The 23235-nt window shown below is 42.2% G+C and overlaps 1 protein-coding gene across 1 annotated transcript; it reads right to left on the bottom strand.

Annotated features, from left to right (window-relative positions):
* Window positions 1–121: 121 nt before the first annotated feature.
* MCM6 (minichromosome maintenance complex component 6) lies at window positions 122–21092 on the bottom strand. Its single transcript, XM_028744940.2, has 17 exons — window positions 20915–21092; window positions 19183–19329; window positions 18525–18635; window positions 17265–17514; window positions 14730–14895; window positions 13907–14052; window positions 12790–12940; window positions 11770–11911; window positions 9300–9441; window positions 9092–9199; window positions 7907–8062; window positions 5723–5851; window positions 4735–4896; window positions 3919–4054; window positions 2124–2288; window positions 1435–1574; window positions 122–613 (listed from the first exon to the last, which is right to left on the bottom strand). The coding sequence occupies exons 1-17, from the start codon at window positions 21031–21033 to the stop codon at window positions 497–499; spliced, it is 2487 nt and encodes an 828-aa protein (XP_028600773.2). The 5' UTR covers window positions 21034–21092; the 3' UTR covers window positions 122–496.
* Between the last annotated feature and the right edge of the window lie 2143 nt (window positions 21093–23235).

Below are 23235 nucleotides of genomic sequence, written 5' to 3' on the forward strand. Positions count from 1 at the left end.
AAGCCTCTAATTCAAGCATTGAACAACAGATCCCAAATCTGGTTTGGAGCCACTGCTTTATAGAATCCTATTTAAAGTGGCGTTTGGGCCTATTTCCGTAGCGAAAAAGAAAAAGAAATCATTTTGTATATAAGGAATACTTTATTTTTCACAAATTAAGATAGGAGTCAAGGGGACCCACAACATAAGATTATGCTACAGAGATGCAGAAAAAAGTATGTAAAAAGCATAAAAGGAGCTGAGGATATGGAAGTTTTGTTCTAAACAGCTGCCCTGTTAGGTTGCAGGGCCCTTTTTCTGGAAAGGAATGGAGAAGCTTTTCCCTTAATAAAAGAGAATTAAAAAGAGAAGGTGGGTGAATTATGTGACAAAGCTTTTTTTGGGTAGCCAACTATGTACAACAGTGATAGACAGATAAGATCTAAAATTAGCCAGTTGAGTGCTGGTCTCCAATAGGGAATGGATACGATGTGACTGTAGAATTGTTTCATAATCCCTAGTCTTCCAATAAGTAGTTAGGATTAACTACAAGGTAAGGGTCTTCTTCATCAATGTTCTGTCCTTCCACGGAATCTTTCAGCCCTGTCTGTGTGAGCTCAATTAGAATGTGGTCCTGAAATACAGAGAGCCTCAGTCAGGCCATGTTCTGAAGAGTCCTAGGTCACACGTTGTAAGACACCCCAGTCACAAGCATACAAGCATACTTACTTCAAAGGAAAATGTCACTGCTTTAAAGCAGGATTTACAGTGGTACCTCGGGTTACATACACTTCAGGTTACATATGCTTCAGGTTACAGACTCCGCTAACCCAGAAATAGTACCTCGGGTTAAAAACTTTGCTTCAGGATGAGAACAGAAATCGCATGGTGGCTGCGCAGCAGCAGCGGGAGGCCCCATTAGCTAAAGTGGTGCTTCAGGTTAAGAACAGTTTCAGGTTAAGAACAGACCTCCCGAACAAATTAAGTACGTAACCAGAGGTACCACTGTACTTCCAATTGAGCAATTAATATCATGCCCTCTTCATCTCCATTTCTCACAAAACTTATGTGCGCTTATGTGCGCCAGAACTAAAGGCTACCACCAACAGCTCATCAAGTGCATTCTTCTGCATATCTACTTGGAAGAATGTACTACTGATTCAGTGAACTGATTCCAAGTATGTGCAGTATTGCAACCTTAGATTACAATCATATGCACACCTACCTGGAACTAAGCTCCACTAAACACAACAAGACATGCAATTCTATATATACTTGCTTGGAAGCAAGACAGATTTAACACAGTGCCATGTGTCACAAGGTAAACATGCATATAGGATGGGGTGCTGAGCTAATCTAAGACCACATTGTTTTTATCATCACATCCTTCAAGGAATTTAAAGTAGGATTTTGACTTCAAAAAAGCCTTACAATTTCAGGTATAAGTGTACGTACATAGTGTGTAAGACGATGGATCACTTTTTCTATTATCATCTTTTTATTTATCAGTTCTTCTTCAGAATCTATTTCTGATTCAATTTCCTTTAAATACCAGTTGATAAGTTCACTCTTTTTTAAGGAGGCGTCATCATCTTCTGCAGGAAGAAAAGAAAGCAAGGTGATGATGATGATGATAAAACACTCTGAAATCCCAGACTGACCGCCTCAAAAATGTTCCAAAAATGATTCAGGAAGTCAAGACACCATATAAGGAAAACGCTTGCCAGCAGCATAGAAGGGGAGCTGGACGTTGTTTATTATTTACAGCTAAGACCTTCCAATCCAAGATTCATATTTTTTGGGGGGTGGGGGGAAGTGCAGAGGGGAATTGAACTTGCTTATCCAAATTGCTGAATTGAGCCCCAAATCAAATTTGGCAGGCTGTCCGCAACCCTACTTCCTCCCCCCACTCTTGCTACAGTTAGCATTAGGGGAAAATCATCTTGTAATGCAAAGTCGGAGGGTGGGAGAAGGAGATGATTTCACGGGGACTGTAGCTGGGGAGGGATGGCTTAAACCACTTAAGCCCACACGCTGCAATTCTGAGACCTTCCCAGTGGCTTGCACTTGGATTTCAAAGAACATGCAATGTGATTACTAAGCATGTACTTAATTCCGCATGCACCAAGACAACGATTTCTTACCTTCTTCCGATTTTCTCAGATGCATTACAATGAGGTTTGAGATTCTGCGATATTCAGGGAAACTAAGCCTTAGGGAAGCCTTTGGTGCCACATCCTTGCTCAGATCATCTGCATGTCCATTGATGCCGTTCACCAAGCCATTAACGACTGCAGTGTCTCCATCTCCTGAGCACAGAAAGTTTTTGTACACATTATGCCAAGGTGGGGACAGAAGCCGCAATAGAAGCACATCACGAATGACTTAATTGCCTGTTCCCCGCCCTCCACCCAGAACAAACATTTTGAAAGTGTAGCAGTTCATATCAAATGATGTTATCTATATTTTCTAGGTGACTGAGATTTTATGGAGTCTTCCAAACAGATACCTTATCATTTTCAGTTCTGTAGCCATAAGGATTTCAGGGCATAGTTCTTATTTTCAAAACAATAAATATGAAATATATGATGTCTTGTTATCTTGATTAGACCAATGCACATTATTGACTGATTTACAGCTCCATAAGATACATATCTGCTCAGAGTTAAGCCCTACTGACTTCAATGGGAGTTACTCCTTGGTAACAGATTACACGATTGTGGTTTAAAGCTTATATATTGGGTCCACAGAAAGGTTCTCTTAGTAGTCCACACTAAGTCCACCACATATAAAATAAAGAACAAAGAACAAAATGCCTTCTATTTTTATTTTTTTTAAACAAAACAGGTTTCAAATAAAAATCCAATTCATTTAAAAGCTTTTTGGTGGACTAAATACTTGTTGAGAAGATGCCAAGCAGGGAATGCCAAGCAAGAGCTCCACCACTAAAAAGGTTCCACTTGAGATCTTAAACCTACTGGCTTAAGGCAAATGCACACACTGCTAAAAGATTCTCTGCTCCACTCTGCCTCCTGTTGCTGCTGCACCACCAAGAAAACAAGCCAGAGCCTGACTTGCCATGAAGTCTGAACCTGAGCGTTTAGTTTTTCTCCTTCAAAACAAACCATGAGCAATAAAGCCAGGAAGAAATTTTGGTTTTCTACATGTTAGCTTGTTTTTAACCATGCTTCAAGAGTACTGGAAGAAATTAATATAATATAATATAATATAATATAATATAATATAATATAATATAATATAATATAATATAATATAATATAATATAATATAATATAATATAATATAATATAATATATATACACACACACACACATCTATCTATCTATCTATCTATCTATCTATCTATCATCTATCTATCTATCTATCTATCTATCTATCTCTCTATCTCTCTATCTCTCTATCTATCTATCTATCTATCTATCTATATCTCCCCTTCAGATAGGCAGAACCCTAGGCCAGTGTTTCCCAACCTTGGGCCTCCAGCTGTTTTTGAACTACAATTCCCATCATCCCTGACCACTGGTCTTGCTAGCTAGGGATGATGGGAGTTGTAGTCCAAAAACAGCTGGAGGCCCAAGGTTGGGAAACACTGCCCTAGGCTATGCAAGGCTTCAAAGGACAAAACTGCAACCTGAACTGGACCCAGAAACAAGCAATTTCCAAGAATTATTTTATTATTAAGAGGTTTATTTTGTGACCTTTATCGTAACAGCTTTCAATGAGGCTATCAGGTAAAAACATTTGTCAGGTGTTCCCCAACCTGGTGCCTTCTGAATGTTCTGGATCACAGCTTCCAACAGCCTCAGCCGGAATGACCAATGACCAGTGACAATAGGTGCTGTATTATAAAACATTCTAGAGGCCATCCCAGGTTGTTGGAGTCTGATGTAGTCTATAGTTCATCAGCAAATTACTCACTCTGAACTCCATCCTGGGCCTCAGGCTCATCAATGGCTTGTTCTTCATCTTGGTCTAAATTGATATCTGGAGTTTCAACTCTGATGATGGATTTGTTCAATAACCTGAAGGCTTCCTTCACATGTTTTGGATGGACCTTTACAAATATTTAAGAAGAGACAAGATGAATAAAGAAATAACTGTCCAAACACACATTCTTTATTTATAAAAAAAAATTACATCCATGAATTTGTATTAAAAAAAATCCAAGGCCGTATACAACAAAATATACACGTGAAATAATTTACACACAATACAATTGATGGGCTCCAAAACACCTCTTGGCCATAGAAGCAACAAGAGTACTTTCCAACTTGTCCCCCTTCCCTGTGCTAAGGAGGAAGGCTCCACTAACACTGGATTCACAGTCAAAAGCCAGACACCACCAACTTCTATAAATGAAGAAAGCTAAAGATACAGTTCATAAAGTTGTTGTCTTTTACTTAACTCTCTTTCTCTCTCTGAAAGACTGAAGGCTTGTGGGCCACACAAAAACTTGCAGCTAGTCTAAAATTTCAGCTAAAAATTTCTCAGGGATAAGCATTTCCACCCCTATGTAGAAACATAAGCCAGCACTGGACTATTTACAAACTGAACACGTAACATTCATATAAAAGATTTTAATTTCAAGCGACAGGAATCCCAAAATTTATGCTTAAAATGATGAGAATGAACCATGGGCATTTTTAGCTATATGTTTAAACAGAATAAAAATGTTAAGAACTGCATTGGTCAAAGCTCTGTCCTGCTCTGTGCTGCCCCATTAAGTTTAGCTACCTCGTCGCAGCAATGCATCCGTGCCATTGCTTCCGATAGCCGAATCATGCTTTCCAGCTGCCGCACTGTGATTCTCCATGACGATTTTGTAATGCCGGAACCATCCCTCTGGCGAAGGCGCTTATATTGTTCAACTATAAAATCCTCCGACTCCTTAGAAATCTATTGGAGAACGAATGAAAGGAAAATGTGGTAAGCTATAGTGAAATTGTGCACCACTTCCCATTTATAAACTTCATATATTCATTGGGGCCAGAGAGTCAAACTTCCATTACAAACTAGATCAACAGCTGGATATGGATTCGACATTTATTTGCAATGAACAACAAGAAAGAATCAGTCTAAAAAAAATTATTGCGTAATTAAAACGTGCCTGTCTACTGTCATTGACAAGAGCAGCATAAAAATACAACAAAAAAATTATTTGTTTATTGTATTTATATGCCATCTCTCCTCCAAGGAGCTCAAGGTGGCATGCACAATCTGTCCCCCATCCCCTTTTTATCTTCACAGCAACCCTGTGAGTGACTGGCCCAAGGTCACCCTGTGAGCTTCATGGCTGAGTGGGGATTCCTAATCTGGTCTCCCTAGCCCAACACTCCAACCACTGCACCACAATGGCTCACCTGAACACTTCTTGCTGCATCAAACAACAGACACACCAAACTTTAGGCAAACACAACTGGCTCCAAATTGCTGCCACAGAAGTAGATACCAGTTACACTACATCCTAATTAACCAGGCATGCTCATACATGAGCCTGAGCATTAGCAACAACTATGTTGAAGTCAAAGTAACCACTATACGTTTGGTATCAGTTCAGGTTTCTCATGCCATGCTGTGCTCAAACTCTCTGGAATCACAGATCTCGTAGAGTTGGAAGGGACCACAAGAGCCATCTAGTCTAATCCCCATGACCCTGGGATTAAGAGTCTCACGCTCTATTGACTGAGCTATCCCAACCTAATGCTGAAGTCTGTCTCATTACCTTGGGTTTAAACTGCCTGGCAAAGAGAAGATACCTTCGGATGTCATCTAGCGAATACAGGCGATCAATTGATTCGTCTATCCTAGAATGAAGATCCACAATGCGCCTTGCAATGGCATAATCTGTAACCTGAAGGGGGGTAGGTTTTGGTCAGAATACATGAACTAAAGTTATAACAAATAATTAACAAAACAACAGAATAACAATGATGCACCCAGCGACTGCCAAAACGTTTGAGGATATCTGGATGGTTGTTTAGGTAATGCAAGCAGTTCAAATGAAACTGAGCTGTCCAAAACATGAATAGATACCAAATTAGTCCAGTCAGTGAGTTCATTTGAGTCTTTAGAGGTAAAAAGAGAACACCAAAACAGGATTAAAAAAAAAACAAAACTACCATCTGTGGTAGAAGCAATCTGTTTTATACATTTTTTTAAGGACTAAATATTCTATTATGCACAAGCTTCCAAATAATTCCATCAGCTTAGATCCCAAGAAAGTTCACAGAAGGAAGGCATCACAGCCACCAGCGCCCCCATTACCTGCCAGCTACCCTGAGGTGTGTTTGTGTGAGAGGAGAGAATATACAAAAATAATTGGGATGTTTCTCCCTTCCTCCAGCAATCTCCTGCACATCATCCTACATTATTCAATAATGCCCCCCAACACTCTAAAGAGGATTTTTAGTCAGGTGGACACAAGAGAGATGGGGAACTTTCCTTCCACAACTTCCTTGGGGTTGGTGCAGGGGCGTAGGAAGGGGGGGGGGGGCTCGCCCCGGGTGCCATCTCTGGGGGGGGGGGGGAGTGTGACAAAAAGGCATGTTGTCACACATGGGGGATTGCCTGCCCTGCCGCCGAAGCGCTCAGGGGATCACCTGTTCCACCGCTGACGCCACAGCGCCCCCCCTTCCTCGGCATGGGTTCCCATGCAGTTAACTCTGTCATTGGGTTAGCAGGGGTTAGCAAACTTTTTTCCAGCAGGGGGCCGGTCCACTGTCCCTCAGACCATGTGGTGGGCCTGACTATATTTTGGAAGGGGAAAAAATGAACGAATTCCTATGCCCCACAAATAACCCAGAGATGCATTTTACATAAAAGCACACATTCTATTCATGTAAAAATACCAGGCAGGCCCCACAAATAACCCAGAGATGCATTTTAAATAAAAGCACACATTCTACTCATGTAAAAACATGCCGATTCCCGGACCATCTGCAGGCCGGATTGAGAAGGCAATTGGGCCACATCCGGCCCCCGGGCCTTAGGTTGCCTACCAATGAGTTAATGTCTTGGATCCCAAGATAAAACTGCATCTGCCACATTGTTGTAAGATGTTCAGGTTATGCTACTCCCACCCCATATGTGCCACTGTGTAAGCAATGGGCAGACTAAGACAGAAATGTAGCCCTGCCCGAAGATTAAGGCTTTCTGGGAAATGATCTATAATGAAATTAAAAAAGTTCTGAAGAGAACCTTTGTTAAAAAACCAGAAGCCTTTCTCTTGGGCATGGTGGGCCAAATGGTGCCAAAGAAGGATAGGACATTTTTTATGTATGCCACTACAGCAGCAAGAATTCTTCTAGCAAAGTATTGGAAGACGCAAGATCTACCCACGTTGGAAGAATGGCAGACGAAGGTGATTGATTATATGGGACTGGCAGAGATGACTGGCAGAATTCGAGACCGGGGGAAAGAGGCGGTGGATGAAGACTGGAACAAGTTCAAAGTTTATCTCAAAAACTGTTGCAATTTGGAAAATTAGGGGCCCAGGGTAATAAGAGATAAAGAACTACAGTTGTATTAATAATTTAAAGAAGTAAAATTTATGAAATATATAACATGTTTATTGTGAAAGGGTTGCTGAAAAATTTTGAAACAAGAATGCAGAAAAGGGGTGGTATGGGGAAGTCGATTTTCTGTTTGCTTATGTTTATGTTTTTGTTTTCTTTCTTTTTTACTTATGGAAAAATAATAAAAATTTATTTAAAAAAAAAAAAGACAGAAATGTAGCAATGGTTGTGGGGGAAGCAAAGACGCACACATGGCAATGGAAGGGATTAAAATGCACCAATGGGAAGAGTATGAATGGGCAAAAAAAGAGAATTCCTAGACAGCTGCATTTATAACTTGCATATTTCTGAGTCTAAAATGCATAATATACAGTATGTGGGTTACACATTACCTCATTGCATTCATCCACAAGAATAAAGAAGAGATCAAATCGAGACATGATGGGGGCTGATAGGTTTATGTTCTGTTTCAGAGACTTTGCTCTATCATAACGTCCACCAACTGGGTTAGCTGCGGCCAAAATAGAGGTCCTGGCATTCAGAGTAGCCTGTTAAAACAAGAACATGTTTGTTTGCTTTTCCTAAGCAGTGTAGATTTGTTAACAAATTACATAAAGAAAAAGTGTTGGGGAAGAAAACACAGCAGTTTCAATGGTGCCTGGGCGCCAGTTTGATCAATCATGTAAAAAACATCCTCTACCCTACCAAAATTCATCCACAGGAAAATGATTTCCAGGAACACTGTGTAAGAATGACTGTAAAGCATTTATTATATTTTCCCTGCAACATTTATAACAAGGGTGAAAATCAGCATATTTCATTGCAGGCTACTTTCTTCAATGTTTATGTGGATGGGCTTTTCAAAAGGAATACATTCAACTGCTGTTTAAGGCCACCAATATGCCCCTAATTAACAGGTGCTTAAGCCACTAACTTCATGAAATTATGGACACCTAACTTGATGTATATTGAAGCCCAATTGTTAACTTTCTTGCTTAGAAGCATGTCCTACTGGGTTCAATGGAGCTTGCTCCCAAAAAAAGCCTGTAAAGGATTATAGCTCAATTATCCAGTTTTTCACAGTGGGACAGATTTCTGGAAGAAATGTTTAACAGGAGTGACCAGCATGAAAAGTTGGGTGTTGTGCAGATGTCTTCCAACAGTAGTGCTCCTGCACCCTGGATGGGGTGGGGCAGAAAAACCAAGAGGTTGGGACTATTGCAGGACTCTCATAGCCACTAACTTCCTACCACCCTCTGGGCCCCTGCACTGGTCCAGGTAAGCAGCAATATTACTGCTGCTGCTGCTGCTGCTGCCAGGCTTAATTTTGACGTTGGGTTGTGGAAGAGGAAGATATCCTGTTCTGGATATGGACTACAGACTGCCACCCTCTTCTAGAAGCGTTCAGTTGTAAGAAAAGTTCCTTAGTTCTTCTAATGGAATGAAACTATTTGACAGAAAATGGGAAGGGTGGAAAGAAGATCTGGCCCAAAGGTCACTGGAGAAGCCAAGAAATCTCTCTCCAATACCATCTGAGCAAAGGATACACAACGTTCAAGCAACACACAGCCACTTACCTTAACTCCTGCTTTAGTAATGGATATAGTCTGTTGCTCCATAGCTTCGTGAATGGCAACTTGATCCCTCATATCCATTTTGTCAAATTCATCAATGCAACAGACTCCCTAAGAGAGAGTGCAGATTCAACAACTGTACTTCAGCACTTGAAAACAAAAGGGGCCCCTCCTTTCAGAGCTACTAAATACTATGCATTGGATAACTTACATTATCTGCCAACATTAGAGCTCCAGCTTCAATGACAAATTCATAGGACTCTTCGTCTTTCACAACAGCAGCCGTTAGGCCAGCAGCGCTAGAGGCCTTTCCACTGGTGTAGACAGCTCGGGGGCTGAACTCCTCCACATGCCTGTTGGTTCAAATTGGCAGGCTACTCAGCAACTCGCATCAGAAAGTGCAACACAAACACTACCGTTGACTTTAAAGTTTTGCAGGCTGCAGGGCTCTAAATTACCGTATTTTTTGCACCATAACACTCACTTTTTTCCTCCTAGAAAGTAAGGGGAAATGTCTGTGCGTGTTATGGAGCGAATGCCTGCGGGTGGCGGGGGGGATCTGCTGCAGTCGTGAGCAGAGGATCCATGGTTCCCCTTCCTTCCCTCCTCCGTGGTTACAAAGCATGGATCCACATGGATCCTCAGGATTTTTGCATTGGGCTACTCCAAACTCACTGTCAGATCACATGTCTGTGGCCACAGCATGAACCACAAAAATCATATATCCACTATTTCGTTTAGAATATTTTTTTTCTTGTTTTCCTCCTCTAAAAACTACGTGCGTGTTATGGTCTGGTGCGTGTTATAGAGCGAAAAATACGGTACCTAGCTGATTATTCGATAGCCATGAGCAAGGGGGGAAAGCAAGCCTGTTTAGTAATTACAATGTTTATTACATCGAGAAAGTAGGTTTTGTTTCAACAAGTAGCAGCACCCTGCTCAGTGTTTAAGATCTCCTGCAGAGGCCCTTCTCCCTGTATCCTTCCATCAGGAGAATGGAGGGGGTGGGGGACTTTCTCAGCAGCCATAATGGAGGGCACTCTCCCCACAAGGAGGTTGCCTGGCATCAAAACTGTTACCATTTCAGTGCCGGGTTCAGAGCAGCCTTTTTCACCTAGGCATTTTAATATATTCTAGCCATATTAGCAGAAATTGAATGATATTTGTAAAGAAAACAATTAGAGGAATACATACAAAGCAGAAAGAAATGATATTATACAATACAAATCTGTGTTTAAAAAAGAATGTTTATATTACAGTATAATGAGAAGAATGGGAAGGATTGTGTCAATGAACACTTTTATTGTGTAAATAGTGTTGTCTTCTCTTGTCTTTTCTTCTTTTGTTTTTTTTATTTCATATCTTTGTTATTTCTTTTTTTCTTTCTTTTCCTTTTTTATTACTTTATAAATTTTCTATTTACTACCTAATTTTCTTTTTCTTCATATGTAAAGAGATAACACGTTTGTATAGATATGTAATTTTTTAATCAATATATATATATATATATATATATATATATATATATATGCAGGTTTTGGTGTCCTCGGGTGTCTTCCCGTGTAAAAGTTGGGGTGTCTTTTACACGGGAAGACACCCGAGGACACCAAAACCTGCATTCCTATACCCGTGAAAATCTACGAAAGCATATATATATATATATATATATATGGACGCGGGTGGCACTGTGGGTTAAAGCCTCAGCGCCTAGGACTTGCCGATCGAAAGGTCGGCGGTTCAAATCCCCGTGGCGGGGTGCGCTCCCGTCGTTCGGTCCCAGCGCCTGCCAACCTAGCAGTTCGAAAGCACCTTCGGGTGCAAGTAGATAAATAGGGACCGCTTACCAGCGGGAAGGTAAACGGCGTTCCGTGTGCTGCGCTGGCTCGCCAGATGCAGCTTGTCACGCTGGCCACATGACCCGGAAGTGTCTGCGGACAGCGCTGGGTCCCGGCGTATAGAGTGAGATGAGCGCACAACCCCAGAGTCTGTCAAGACTGGCCCGTATGGGCAGGGGTACCTTTACCTTTTATTTATATATTTTATATCTATCTATCTATCTATCTATCTATATATATATATATATATATGCTTTCGTAGATTTTCACGGGTACAGGAATGCAGGTTTTGGTGTCCTCGGGTATCTTCCCGTGTAAAAGTTGGGGTGTCTAGGCGACGTTTCGACGAGGTCTCACTCGTCATCTTCAGGCTGGTGCTTTCGGCTTCTTGTTACTGTTGTTATTAGTAACAAGAAGCCGAAAGCACCAGCCTGAAGATGACGAGTGAGACCTCGTCGAAACGTCGCCTAGACACCCCAACTTTTACACGGGAAGATACCCGAGGACACCAAAACCTGCATATATATATATATATATATATATCTAGTCATGCTTTTTTTATTTTCGAAAGTCTCTACAACCCAATTAACAACGTCGTCTTGGTGCATCACAAATTTAAAAGACAGCAAAATACAATACAATCCAAAGCCAGAATAACTGGTACAGAGGCAGAAAAGACCAACACAGAAATCAGCATAAAGCCAGTTTTACAGACAAAGGAAGCAATCCTATATCCTCTTACCAGAGACTAAAGCCTCCTAAACACAACACACAAACAAGTATGTGTAGCCAGCTACCTACAGTAACAATGCAAGTTAACCGTATGCTAGTTCGCAAGAAACTTACTTAAGAAATTGACTCTTGGCAGTACTCGGATCGCCAACAATACAAACGTTGATGTCACCACGAAGTGAAGTGCTTTCTGCTGTTGTCTTAGGAACGCCACCAAACAGCATGAGTAAAACCCCTCGCTTAACTTCATCATTACCTGCATCACAATAACTAACAGTTAGTTTTGGGGACACTCACATTTAGAGTCAATTCTAAGAACACAACGCAGGAGAAAAGCTTAGATTCTAGTTGTTGTTATGGGCTGGCTTCAGACAGTAATTCAAAATTCAAACAAGCTTCTTCAGGGACTGGTTAAATCTCTGACAAGCTACTGTTCTGATTGAGCAGCACCAGCCTGGTGGACAGCCACAGAAAAGTCTCAACATCATAGCTGCTTCATCACCTCTCGCCAATATGGCATTAAAATGCAAACAAGGGACGTGATCGCTAAACATAATTAAATATTACAGTTCAAATTTATTTGTGTTAGACAGAGTGATTATGAAGATAACAGAGCAGTCAACAGGAATAAGCTATCTTAAACGGTCTATAAATCAGAGTCCAGGGTTATAATCATCTTTTAGAGCACAGAGGTTACTGAATAAGGAAAAGCCAGAGAAGTTATCTGTACAGATTAAAACCCACAATTACAGGATCATGTTCTCACAGCAAGGTTTGAAGTAAAAGGTAAAACAAAACTAGGGGCTCTTCTTTCCATGGTCCCATGAAAAAATGCACAGAAAAGCAGCATTATGTATTTGCAAAAACGGCCAGGAAACAGGCAATAATCTTAAAATGACTGCATGTAACTCTCAGTTGCTGTATTCCTATCTTACTCTTTGGGTACAACGCCACAAATGACATAGAGGAAACAAAATTCACAGTTTTGATACCTCCTGTTCAGAAGGGATAACAAAACAAAAAAAGACATGAATACATATTAGACAATAGGAATTTAATTTGAAAGCTTCCAGCTGACCTAGAAAATTAGTCAACGATAGCAATCATTACTATGGCTCCACAATTAGATCTTACCATGTATGGTTGGAAAGAGGCTGGTACAAAGGTTGTGATAAAGGTTTTTATCCTGGCTCATTTCGAATACTTTTTCCCACTCCTTTACTGACATCTGGTTTTTAATGCTTTCTGCAGTCTGTTCTTCATCTCGCAGCTCTTTGCCACCAAACTAAAACAAAGAGGGTTGAGGGAAAATATATAAAAATGCAAATATATTGCAGAGACTAGAAAATAACTTAAGTCTTAAGTCAGGATAGGGGACGCTGGGGGGCTCCAGATGCTGTTGAACTCTTAACCCCCACCAGCCCCAATGTTCAGGGGTGACGGGGAATGTAATTAAGCAACATCTGGATGGGCACAGATTTCCTATCCCTGCCTTAAGGCAAAGGTGGGAAGTATGTCACAAGAGGACTTTAAATTAAATATCTCCAAAATGAGACCATTTAGGGATGGATCTAAACATTCAACATGTGGCAGCAGAATGCAATAAAATATTTCAGGTTATAGCTGGGAGAATACTCCCCAAGCGGATGAGGTTGGAAGGTTCTAGCCCAGAATTTGGTCCGCTGTTCTAGTTCTTGAATAAGAGTATCTAAAAAGGGTCCAATCTACCACTTTACTCTATTGCAGTGGTTCTCAACCTGTGGGTCCCCAGATGTTGTTTTACAACTCCCATCATCCCTGAGCGCAGGCCTTGCTAGCTAGGGATGATGGGAGTTGTAGTTCAACAACATCTGGGGACCCACAGGTTGAGAAAGGCTGCTCTATTGCTTGACTGAAAGGGCACAGTAGGTGCTCAGCTTTTCTGGGGACAAGAGAACCAAATCCCATCATTAATATCTTCAAGAAAAATATTCCGGAAGCTCCTCTTCCTGAGTAAGAAGAAGAAGAAGAAGAGTTTGGATTTGATACCCCGCCTTTCACTCCCCTTCAGGAGTCTCAAAGCGGCTAACATTCTTCTTTCCCTTCCTCCCCCACAACAAACACTCTGTGAGGTGAGTGAGGCTGAGAGACTTCAAAGAAGTGTGACTGGCCCAAGGTCACCCAACAGCTCCATGTGGAGGAGCGGAGACGCGAACCCGGTTCCCCAGATTACGAGACTACCGCTCTTAACCACTACACCACACTGGCTTACCCTTGGGTTCGTTGGTGCAACGTAACATGCTAGAAAGACCAATTTATAGGATAACTCTCTGACTCCAAGTGCACGAAGTCCTCTGACACCTTCAGTTTCATAGCCTTCTTTCCCACTCACACGAGAGCCAGTTTCTGCTCGGACACCTATAAGAACAAGACCTGTTTTAAGTTCTACTCCAGGAACATGTGGTCATTTTCAGCCTACGCATATGAAAAAGGCAGAAAGGGACAGCTCTTCACTTTGGAATGTAGGTGGGAATAGCAACGCCTTCACCGAACAAGCTCCCACACCACAGAGAAAGTAATTCGAGCCTGGCCTTTTGCTTGAAGCATACTGAAGCTGCAGAGTTTCAGGAAGGCTGTCCTACACATGCCCTTTCTTTTTTTATTATTAAATTTTTATTTTTTACCAACAACCAAAACACAAACAGTGAAACCCCCCAGGCGGCTGGTACATTGGGTATACATAATCAGTAACAACATATTCAAATCAACCATATGTACAATTTTATATACGTTAACACTCCTCCATCCACAAGGTTTATTTAACTTTTAACATTTTAATTGCCCCAGATTGTTCAAACCTACCCAAATAATTCAGGATCTTCTCAAACCAATCCTCCTCTTTCTCACTGACCTTAAAACCTTTCATTCTGTGTATATTCACAGTTAGATATTCTAAAATTATATTATTCAGTTTTTTCCTCCATTGGTTCACCCCTAGCTCTTCTGCATTTTTCCAACTACTCGCTATAACCATGCCCTTTCTGAACAAGGAAAGATTCCCTCACACTGCTCTGCTCTGCACAGGGTCAACCAACCTGGGGTAGACAGCTGGGACACATCAGGCACAACAATGAGGGAACCTGTGAAGTCACACTTGTCACCAGCCTGGGCCGATTCCACAGCTTCAGCCCGCAGTATCACCTCAACACTGCGAGGAATGCTTCCCCGGGGTAGCTCCGCTTGGGTCTCCTGAATACGGACCTGATCAGATAGGAAAAGCAGGCTGTCAAGAGGCAGGAAGTTATCTTATCATTACTAGTTTACCTGAAAATGTCACAAAACTGAACCCAAACGTTTCCGGCATGAAGACTACGGGGGGGGGGGGGGGAGGAGATAACAATGCTGCATTCCTAATGAAGTGCCTTACATTTTTTAAGAACCCAGAATTTTTGAGATTTCTAATTACCAACATCAAGTTTCTAGGAGCCCTGGTAACAGTTACAAATACACTAGTACAGTGGTACCTTGGGTTAAGTACTTAATTCATAATGGGGGTCTGTTCTTAACCTGAAACTGTTCTTAACCTGAAGCACCACTTTAGCTAATGGGGCCTCCCACTGCCACCGCCGCATGATTTCTGTTCTCATCCCAAAGCAAAGTTCTTAACCCAAGGTACTATTTCTGGATTAGCGGAGTCTGTAACCTGAAGCGTAAGTAACCCGAGGTACCACTGTACCCGATTAATTTTCAGGCTCTTTCTGATAGCTATCATGGAGCATCACCATAAAACAAAACTAACAGCACAGCTATTAAGCAGGTTCCCTTAAATGTCTAGATCACCCTCAGTAGGCAAAGGGCAAATCTCACAGGGAACACTGTCAGAAGTGCAAGCTTGTTTCTACCACGCTGACGGCTGTGGAAAAAACTGAGATGGGGTAAGAAGAGAGTGAGGAACCAGTGGGCTTACAGATGTTGCTGGACTCTGACTCCCATAAGCCTCAGCCAGCATAGTAAACGCTCAGGGGTTATGGGACCTACATTCCAACAACATGAAGGCGGAGAAGACAAGACACAAATCCACAACCCCTAGGATAGAGACTGGACAAGTGCCAATCAAAGCAACAGAAGACAACCACCAAAGAAGCAATACACCAGCAGCAAAAGATTCTGTCAAATATAACTCTTAGTCTTCCATCAATGACAAATGTCTAAGCCCGCATTCAAAGCAGATTTTTGTTGATACACCTTTCTTCTTCTCAAGTGGAAAGCACTTTACAAATGTGACAGGTCTGTACAGCAACAAAACGCATGTGGTTCAAAATGGTAAAGTCAATAATGTTTCTAATATTGTGAAAAAATATCTAAAGAGACTAGGTGGTCCCTATAGGCTACACGATGAGATCACTTCTCAGCGCCATTGCTGATCTCTACAGCAGCTGAGACAGATTCCTAAATTTACAAGGTGCATCTTGCTCTTTGGGTTCTGAAAAACACCTGATAATTAAATACATTTTTCATTACAGAAAAATTATTCTTAATAGGTTGAATATATGCACACTTTAGTTTGGATTGTGAGCTTTCCTCCCGTGAAAGGAAGGCCAGGCCCCTTCCATTTGTGCAAGGTGTGTGTGTGTATATGTGCCTGACCTCACATGCAGACAATTGCAGAGAAAAGTTACTGGGGAAATATGACTTCATCCCCTCCTTCCAGTGGAAGCATGACATGAGTGAACTCCAGTCACTTCAATTATGAAGACAAGAGAACTTTCAGGTCTGAATACAGCATTCTGGAAGACGAATGGCAGTAATTTACAAGAGCTGCCCATAAGATATTCTAGGGGGACTGCTGTGTTATCCTGCTGTAACGAAACCAATGCAGCCTTGTGGCACCTTAAAGACAAACTAATTTAATATGGCATAAGCTAAAATGCATTTCGTAAGATGCATCCACTGTATCCTCAGTTGGCAGGTTTTCACTTACACACAGGAAAAAACACAAAAATTGCTACATTTTATTCAAGTGCAGGTGGTGACTGTTTTCTGTACATCCGACTGACATGTGACTGCTGATGCACAGGTCGGACCCAGAAAAGGGCAAGACAGGAGTGCAACAGGGCACAGTGGACTTATGCGTGCTCCGCTGATGTGTACAAGGGCCAGGAATGGATCTCCTGTGCAAAATGTTCGCCACTTGTAGTAAGAGCAAAACTTTACACTTAAAGAGACACAGGACATAATGCTAAATCACTGTTCAATCCTACATCAACAGGCCTTTACCGTCAGGCACCTGAGTTCCTTCTCCTTCCTGCATGCCAAGACTCCCGTCCTTTCACTATAGTTTAGTTTACTATTTTATCCAAAACCAGCAAACTAAGATTTGTGACCTGAAAACCAAGATGTTTTGATTCTGGATTCCAAGGCAAGCATAAACTTTAGTTTGTCAATTTAGACTAAACGGCATACAATGGTTTGCCACAAACCCGTGAAAGCAGGGAGGAAATTACAGTTCATGTGGTGCCAAACCATGGTTTATTTAACTTTACAGCTGAACCAATCATGTATAGAAGACTCACCTGACATCACATCATGTTTTCAAACCCAGCAGAAATTCTGGACAATTGCTGAATTACCTTTTGAAAGTCAACGAATCTGGATTTGTTGGTGTCCAGAAGGAACCGTTTCCTATTGGCACAAACTGGGTTTCTGCAGATGTTGGGTTGTGTGTACTTGAACTGCTGCTCAACATCTTTTATCACTGTCTGGCAATCCAGGCACAGGAATGTTCCGCTTACGAGCTCTGGGTGAACTGGGTGGGTGCGGACCACTTGCCCACTAATACGCATTAGCGATCCAATTCGAGCTGACGTCATTTCACGAATTCTGTTTAAAGAACAAAGTCACATTCAAAAGCTCATCTGTTTTAAAATACATTCCGGAAAATCAGATAGCAAGTGCATGGCCTATTATGGTCCATTGTTGTCGAAAGAGAACCAGAACTGACAAGTACAAACTGTTCTGTAGCTAAGAACAAAGAAGTACCTGTTCTGCTCACAGCAGTTAGGTGCAACCAACTGAATATGGTGGGATGATTTCCCTGACATTTAAACAGAGGACGTAATCAAACCTTTAGAAGTTTAGGAACCTGAGCTGCTGACTTTCAATCTTGTTCCCCGTAACTTTAAAAAATACCTTGTTGAAATATTGTAAACAGACAAGACACCATGGTTGACGGTGTCTAACACCACATAAAGGTCCAGCAGAATCAACAGGACACGCTCCCCCATTTTATTTTTGGCAAAGGTCACCACCTACAAAGGCTAGCAAGGTCATTTCATGATCAGGCTGAAACTGATTTTCTAGGCCCATTTCATTAAGGGAAACCTGGAGCTAAGATGCCACCTTGAGACCCAATGGGTTTCATACTTTAATGGAAAGAAGCATTTGCCACAACACTAACCCACACAGCTAGTTCTTATTGGGCAACTTTTCTTAGTCAGGACGGGAAAGGGGCTAAAGCACAGGTAGTAGGCCTCATATCTGCAAAATCGCTATCCATGTATTCATGCAAAACATTATCGGAGTCTGAGAAAAAGCTTCTCTCCATATTTCTGAAGCATACACACATGGCAATCTCCTGCACACTTTCTTTTAACTATATAGAACACAAGGCATAAGTGTATTGTTCCCCTCACTAAAAAATAAAAATTTGATGGGAGTGTGGTTGTATGCATTAGCATCACTCCACTTGATAAACCATGTTGGCTATCAGTATAGTCTGAGGCCATTTGAAGGCTCCTGAATCGTAAATAACACCCTACAAAGAAGGAGCTTATTTGGAGTTACCTTACTAACTTGTATGCTTACATCTTTACAGTATGAATGTATCTTACTTGTGTCTGGTAGGTAGGTCCTGGAAAGCAACATAGAAGTCCTTATTGGGGGGAACATTTCCATGGTCTCTAGCAAAGGTTTTTACAGCTCGACACAAGAAAGGATAGACTCTAAAATAGAAAAACAAGTTTTAGTGATGCAAATCTATATTTTGTACCCTTTGGATCAAAGTAGCAGCATACACCATGATTTTCTATCTTTTAAAGTATCTTGAAAAGTACATTGGTAAAATACAGTAATATTAAAACAAGTGAAAAATACAAAACTGTGGTCTGACATATCTGTTTGGCTTTTTGTTCAAGTAACAACTTTGCAAACATTATTTAGTATGCCTGACTATACTTTTAAAAACCACCACCAGAGGGCTGTGAATGACAAGCACCTTTAACTGTGAAAACGTATTCCCTTCTTTCTTAATGTTACTTAGAGCAGAAATGGGGCACCTGTGACCATCCGTATGTTTTTGAACTACATCTTCCATCATCCCTAACCAAAGCCCATGCTGGCTATGGGGCATGAGGTGGAGCCCAACATCATCCAGAGGTCCACAGGTTCCCCAGCCTTGACTTAGAACTCCTCTAATAAAACCCAGGATGGGTAAAATAGTTATGATGGAGCCAACTATTCAATAAAACATGTTTACTGGAGCCTTCTTACCTATAGAACTCTTCTTGGATTGTGGTAGCAAGCTGCTGATTAAACTGCTCCAGATCCTCAAAGCTCACAATTAACGTGTTTCTCTCTGGACGAATCAATTCCTCTGCATCTCGCAAGTATTTAACTTCTCCATCACTGTTCTGAAATCTGAAAATAGCAATATTTTAAGGGACAGTTTGCAGGAATCGTTTCCTAAATAATGAGTCTGTGCACATGCTACACTCTATGCTAAGACTATAAAGAGAAAGGCTTAAAAGCTAATAATGAGACACCATCACTTGATGGGAGGGAACCCCTGCTGCTACTGAACACCTAATGAAAAGCTGAGTTATTGCTGCAAGTAAAAATGTTCATTTTGTATAAGCTGCACACAGAATACTGAAGAGCCCTGACATTTCACTAATTATGCCACATGAAAAGGAAGGAAGCATCTAAACATGAGAAAAAAAATACACAGACCCCAGTGGTGTGGTCATCAGATTACAAGAAATAATGATTACAGTTAGGAGGGTTGATGTAATCAGTGAAAAAATGAGGAAAAAATAGCTGCCTTTTATCAAGAAGTCCCACACTACAGTACAGCCCATTATAAGCTTTGTAGTCCTATGCAAGTTTACTCAGATGCAAGAATCATTGAGCTCAATAGGATTTTACTGATTCGTAATAGTGTAGTGGTTAGTGTCTAGTGTTAGACTAGGACCTGAGAAACTAAGGTTCAAATCTCCACTTAACCATGAAACTCATTTAGGTGACCTTGGGCCAGTCATTGACTCTCAGCACACCCAACCCCACTGGGTTGTTGTGAGGATATGGGGCAGGAAGAGAACCATGTGCAACACCTTGAGGTCCTTGAATAGAAATGTAGTCGTAAATAATTAAAAGTGTGCATAGGATTGCAGCTATGCAAACTGAGCCTATGTACGCTTCCTCAGAAGTAAGCCTCAAAAGTGTTTAAGCTGCAGCGGCAGATTTACATTTGAGCAAAGACAAGGTGGGGCTGTTGAAAAGCTGTTTCACAGCACTTCAAAAGGTTAAGGCTATTCAGGAGGAGACAACAGCGGATGCTGAATACTGCAAAGGAAAACCCCTACTACTATTATTGTCTATTAAACTTATTAGTCCCTCCCCCCCCCAAAAAAACCTAACTCAAGGCGACTTGCAGCAGTAAATAAATAACACGTACAATTAAAACCGGCACAAAACTAAAGCAGAGTAAAATATTTATCCCTCTCTCCATGGGCGTGGCCAGGATTTATGTGGGGTGGGGGGCAGGATTTATGTTGGGGGGGGGCAGAACCGACGCGGCTGGTCAGCTAGTTAAGTTTTATTTAATTGTTTGTTTGTTTGATTTATTTAGGGCGGGCAACTGCGCCCCCCCGTACGCCCCTCCCCCCCAAATAAATAGGGCACACCTGTTAACATGTGGGAATGAGGCGCAATCCCAGCAATCAAACACACTTGTCCAAACAAAACAAAACAAAAACAACAGCGTCTTAAGGCCAGGAGAAGCACGATGTCAGGGGATAAATACTATACACTCTCCCCCCCCCTCACTAAGGGAAAGCAGAAGTGCAAAAGCTACGGGGAAGCGGATGAGCGCCGGCCTTGCTCCCAGGTGGAGGAGGGTGGCTATCTAGGCCTCTTAGCCCAGCAAAGCGCAGCGCACGACCACCGCCAAGCGCCCAACTCCGCCCCCCCCCCCCCGTTTCGCCCTGTGGCTCCTACGACTCACGCTTCGAGGAAGTCCTGGAACAGCTTCTGGCACTTCTCGGCCACCTCGTCGCGGATTTGCTTGAGCGGCGCCGCCGCCGCTGCCGCCAGCCCAGCATCCCCCGCAGCGGCTAAATCCATGGCGGACAAGTTCTCTTTCTTTCTCTCCGGCTCGGACAGAGGGGAGAATTCGCGCCACTAGCTGCGCCCTCGTGACAGCGCCCGCCAATCAGAAGCGCTCGGAGGCCGAAGCCACGCCCCACCGGAACGTCCGCCCGGGAAAACTTTTCGCGCCAAACCTGACGGCGCGGGAAACGGGGAGAGCGAGCGGCGGGGGCGTTCTGAATACGTAATAAGTGGGCGGGAACAACCTCTGCCATTTCTCAGTGCAAGAAAACACACACACACACACACACATGTATATACATACATACATACATACATACATATGTGTGTGTGTGTGTGTGTGTGTGTGTGTGTTTTCTTGCTCTGAGAAGTGGCAGAGGTAGTTCCCGCAGGAAATTTTGGTCGGTATTGGCAGAAGGGGAATCTCCTGGCCACCTGCCATAGAGGCTTTAGCGGGGATTCCTGCATTGTATGGGGTTGGACTAGATGACCCTTGAGGTACCTTTCCAACCCTTATGAATGCAAGGACTCGAATTCTTAAACGTGCCTACTCAGAAGTGCTGCTTGTTTCCAAGGACGCTTACTCCCAGGCAGTTGTGCGTAGGAATGTAGAAAAAAGTGCACGCTGGATCGGACCAGTGGCGCATCTGACCCGGCTTACTCTTCTTGCAGAGGCTCAAGCCCTGTGGGAGGCACGAAAGCAGGACATGAGCGCCACACAGCCTCTTCAAATCTGCAATGCAGTTGTTTTCAGCCACCTGCTGGTTTCCTTTCGTTTTTGTGTCTTGCGTCAGCCTGGAGTTATCTCTAGCTCTAGCCAACATGAAGCTAAGGCTTTGCTATGGACTACTTGTTATCAGCCTTTAAAAGTATGAGGACCTTTGCCCCAGCCTACCTCAGTCAAAAAAAGCAGCAAAATTCATTTATTTACATATATTCCCAATATACCCAGCACCCAACAATCCAGTTGCAAAGCATATTAAATATAATTTTATTCCTTCATGAATCTAAATTCATTTATTTCCACAACAAACACATTGATCAACCCAATTAGCCAATTCAAAAAGGTATGAAAGATTTGTAAATGCATTATTTCCTCAGAATACCCAATGGTCAACAACCCTACTAATCAAACTGAAGTAAATACAAATTTATTTCCAAGTGGAAACATTTGAAGTAATCCCCAAATGAATTTAAGTAGAAACTAATGTATTATATTAATGTCACGAATAGGTACATATAAAATTACCGTAGTACCTATCAATTGTATGCTTCAATGAAATCCCTAATCTCTGTTAGTTTATTTTAGATTTTGTTGTGCTTGATGTGGAAATTGGTTTGGTTGTGTATTTTTAATGTTTATTGTCTATGATTACTTTTGTTATGTTGTAGTTATGTATTTTTTCATGTTACAATGGTACCTTGGGTTAAGTACTTAATTCGTTCCGGAGGTCCGTTCTTAACCTGAAGCAGCACTTTAGCTAATGGGGCCTCCTGCTGCCGCCGCGCCGCCGGAGCATGATTTCTGTTCTCATCCTGAAGCAAAGTTCTTAACCTGAGGTACTATTTCTGGGTTAGCAGAGTCTGTAACCTGAAGCATCTGTAACCTGAAGTGTCTGTAACACGAGGTATCACTGTATATGATCCAATGACGGAACATGACATTCACCATGAGGATGGAAGTGGAATTGCCCTGAGTGTCATGTTTAGAGTTGATTTCTGCGGAAGTATTTGCATAGAGTTACTAGGAATGTTAACTAGGACCACTAAGACAAACAACATGTGGCAGCCATCCTTACAGCGGGCTAATCTATTCAGTAAAGAGGGAGTGAAGACCTTGATACAGAGATGCCATTTTTTGCAGTATCCCCCTTAATGGGTGTAATGTGCTCCAATTATAGGTTGTCTACTGCAGTGTTTCCCAACCTTTTTTGGGCAAAGGCACACTTGTTTGATGAAAAAAATATCGAGGCACACCACCATTACAGCCCCGTGACGTCAGCGCGCAGCGTCACGCTGGGAGGGACGCACGAAAGTGTAACTTTCAATTTTTTCCCCTCCCCCTTGCCAGGGAACCTCCAAGCTTTGGGGGTGGGGGGGGGAGGAGGCAGCAAAGCGAGGGACTGAGGGACCCTAACCCTAACCCTAACCCTAACCGATCACCCGGGAAAGCATGCGAACGAGGAGCCCCCGTGTCCTGCTCCCGGCAGCGGACGG

This window comes from Podarcis muralis, chromosome 1 (genome assembly GCF_964188315.1).
Source record: "Podarcis muralis chromosome 1, rPodMur119.hap1.1, whole genome shotgun sequence".
NCBI classification, from domain to species: domain Eukaryota; kingdom Metazoa; phylum Chordata; class Lepidosauria; order Squamata; family Lacertidae; genus Podarcis; species Podarcis muralis.

Excerpts from the sequence above, each read along its gene's own strand:
- MCM6 (XM_028744940.2), bottom strand. The coding sequence starts at position 21,033 with ATGGATTTAGCCGCTGCGGGGGATGCTGGGCTGGCGGCAGCGGCGGCG. Across the intron at positions 8,063-9,091 it reads TTACTAAAGCAGGAGTTAAG|GCTACTCTGAATGCCAGGAC; the intron begins GTAAGTGGCTGT and ends TTGTTTTAACAG. Across the intron at positions 4,897-5,722 it reads CCAGGCAGTTTAAACCCAAG|ATTTCTAAGGAGTCGGAGGA; the intron begins GTAATGAGACAG and ends GTTCTCCAATAG.